Consider the following 2,500-nt stretch of genomic DNA (forward strand, 5'->3'; position numbering starts at 1 on the left):
TGCAGACACTGTGGATGCGAAGAAAGACTTTTGATGGATATTGTTACAAATATTTCTTTGGATTTAACAAAAAAAATATTTCTTAGGATACTAAATGTAACAACTCTGTATATGCAGGCTCCAATTGATTTATTTGACTGGATTATTTTGATGCAATGAAAACATTCATATGTTATACTGTATGTAATAAGGTTTTGTTATTACACAAGTGGAATACAGACTGTTCCTCATTCCACTTGTGTAATACCGTAGCTGTTCATAAATGTTCAGAAGGTTAAGGCTAAGAAACTGCAGTGTGAAAAGCCTAGATTACTGGAGTTTTCACAGTTTTCCAGTACTACACAGGCGTTGAGTAACTTGATGGAGATTGTTACTGACTTCTGATCTAACTTTATGGAGAGCAGGGGAGGCTTGTGGAGGTAGAAATCGGAGGATGTGCATATTATAATGCATGGAACGGAATGAGGAGTGGTGTCAAAGACACATTCCTCATTCCATGCATTATAATGAGCCTGTCATTTCTACCTCTACCAGCTTGCCCTCATGGAGAGTGTGACTTCTGACTTGCACAAGAAACATGACATCATCATTAACCGTAATGCTAGTTTGGAAAGGGCAGGACGTTCTACCACTCGCTCTCACCTCCAACTCCACCAACCATGACCTTTAACTGGCAGCATCTGCACCATGGCCCAGGCACACAGCATCGGCTGAGTCACACAAGCTCATGGCCACATTCTTCAGAGGATGTTGCGCCTACATTTGTGGTGTTCCTGTCTTGTTCAAAACCAACATGTTCATTCAATGGTATAAAAAAAAGAAAGAAAAAAAGTCCAATAACAATAAAGTTGCGCCTAAGATGAATACAAGAGTGTGTTTGTGCTTTGTTTATTACAGACTCTGTTGTTTCACCAATAGTAAAGCACTACAACCCTTCCTTCATTTACGCTGAGGAGATCTGTAGCAGGGGAGGCCGGTGGAGGTAGAATTCGGAGGATGGGTTCATAGTAATGCATGGAGGAATGTTATGTTTGATGACCGTGAGCCTGTCCTCTGAGTTGTACCTCCACCAGCCTCCCCTGATCTGAACATATTGTATGTTTATTTCAACCTGACTCACTGAGGGAGCCAAGAAAGCCAGCAGGTTAAGACACTGACAACAATCTCTGCCTTGGTACTGTGCAAAAGGAATCTAGAGAAAAGATTGGTTCCTATGATGTATGTAAATGCAGCCAAATTATTAACATTGTCACTTATACAGCCAGGCCCAGTTAGTCAGACTGATTAACTACAGTACTATCCACATTGTTTACAAACTTCCAGCCTCACATGTGCAGACACTGACAGACAAGCATGGAAACACTGTGTGTGTGTGTGTGTGTGTGTGTGTGTGTGTGTGTGTGTGTATAGCCAGGGACAAGCGTCCCTCCAGTCCACGCCCATCAATGCAGTTTGTTTACGCTGTAATATGCTGATGAAAATCCCATCAACAATGGGCTTATTCTCCACTCCCACCCCTGCCTCTGGACGGGGTTAGCCAGGGGGGGTCAGAGAACCTCTGGCTGTCCAGCCTGGAGATGTCACAGACAGTGCCCCCCCCCTCCCCCCGGGACCCCTAGAACACAGTTGCCCATTGAGATGTCTCTCTCTCTCTCGCCCCCCTGCCAGCGACCAGCGACCAGCGACCAGTATCCAACACAAGACAAGTCGTGTGTCGTGTGTTGTGTGTCCTCTCTCTCTCTCTCTCTCTCTCTCTCTCTCTCTCTCTCTCTCTCCCTCTCTCCTACTCCTACTCCTACTCACTGGATATACAGAATGGCTGACAACTCTGGATGGGATTTGCTGCGATGGATCCTCATCATAACTGTCTCAGGCAAGAAAACTTTAGCTAAAACATTACATCAAGAACAGAAACTGGAGTGCAGGGGTGAGTGGTTGAGTCTGTAGGCTAATTGGTGGTGGGCTACGTGAGGATACTTGTGTAAGATTCCATGTGTTTACGTTGATAACAAAGGAACATAAGACAGACTCAGTCTTCTTGTACAGACTACAGGCACATATTAGATTTAACATATTTCCAGAGCTATAACTGGTGGTTCGGTCAAAGGGAAAACATGGCCCACGTGTGCATGGAATTCTGGACTCAGGAACGTAACAGTCCTACATGTGTTGGTTCTTGGTGCTTCACAGCCAGGGGTTCTGCGTGGGCCTCCAGGGTGACAGAGGGGGGCGCTGCGACACTCTCCTGTCAGTATTCGGTGAAGCGATTCGGGCTGAGTCGCGTGTGCTGGGGCCGGGGATGCGGCACGTTCTGGTGCAGCGACATCCTGGTGCAGACCGACGAATACGGCGTCATCTCCAAGGTGACGGACCGGTACCGGCTGACCGGCAATGTCCTAGCCGGACAGATGGACCTGGGGATCCTCAACGCCAAGCGGACGGACAGCGGGCCGTACTGTTGCAGGGTGGACATCGATGGCATTTTTAATGACAAGAAAGT

At 46.7% G+C, this 2,500-nt stretch overlaps 2 protein-coding genes across 3 annotated transcripts in view; both read left to right on the forward strand.

The window, feature by feature from the left end:
• The window catches only part of havcr1 (hepatitis A virus cellular receptor 1), a 4,299-nt gene extending 3,450 nt beyond the window's left edge, over positions 1-849 (forward strand). For both annotated transcript variants that reach the window (XM_083689806.1, XM_083689807.1), the window contains exon 7: positions 1-849. This exon is cut by the window's left edge and continues 494 nt beyond it. The gene's annotated coding sequence lies outside the window, so the exon portion shown is untranslated.
• Positions 850-2,114: 1,265 nt separating this feature from the next.
• The window catches only part of timd4 (T cell immunoglobulin and mucin domain containing 4), a gene marked incomplete at its 5' end in the record, with an annotated part of 5,353 nt that continues 4,967 nt past the window's right edge, over positions 2,115-2,500 (forward strand). The window contains 1 exon segment of the mRNA XM_083665327.1: positions 2,115-2,500. This exon segment is cut by the window's right edge and continues 55 nt beyond it. Within this exon segment, the coding sequence (XP_083521453.1) occupies positions 2,115-2,500 (386 nt within the window).

The sequence above is a fragment of the Argentina silus genome (assembly GCF_951799395.1).
Source record: "Argentina silus genome assembly, chromosome: 2".
Classification (NCBI taxonomy): Eukaryota; Metazoa; Chordata; class Actinopteri; order Argentiniformes; family Argentinidae; genus Argentina; species Argentina silus.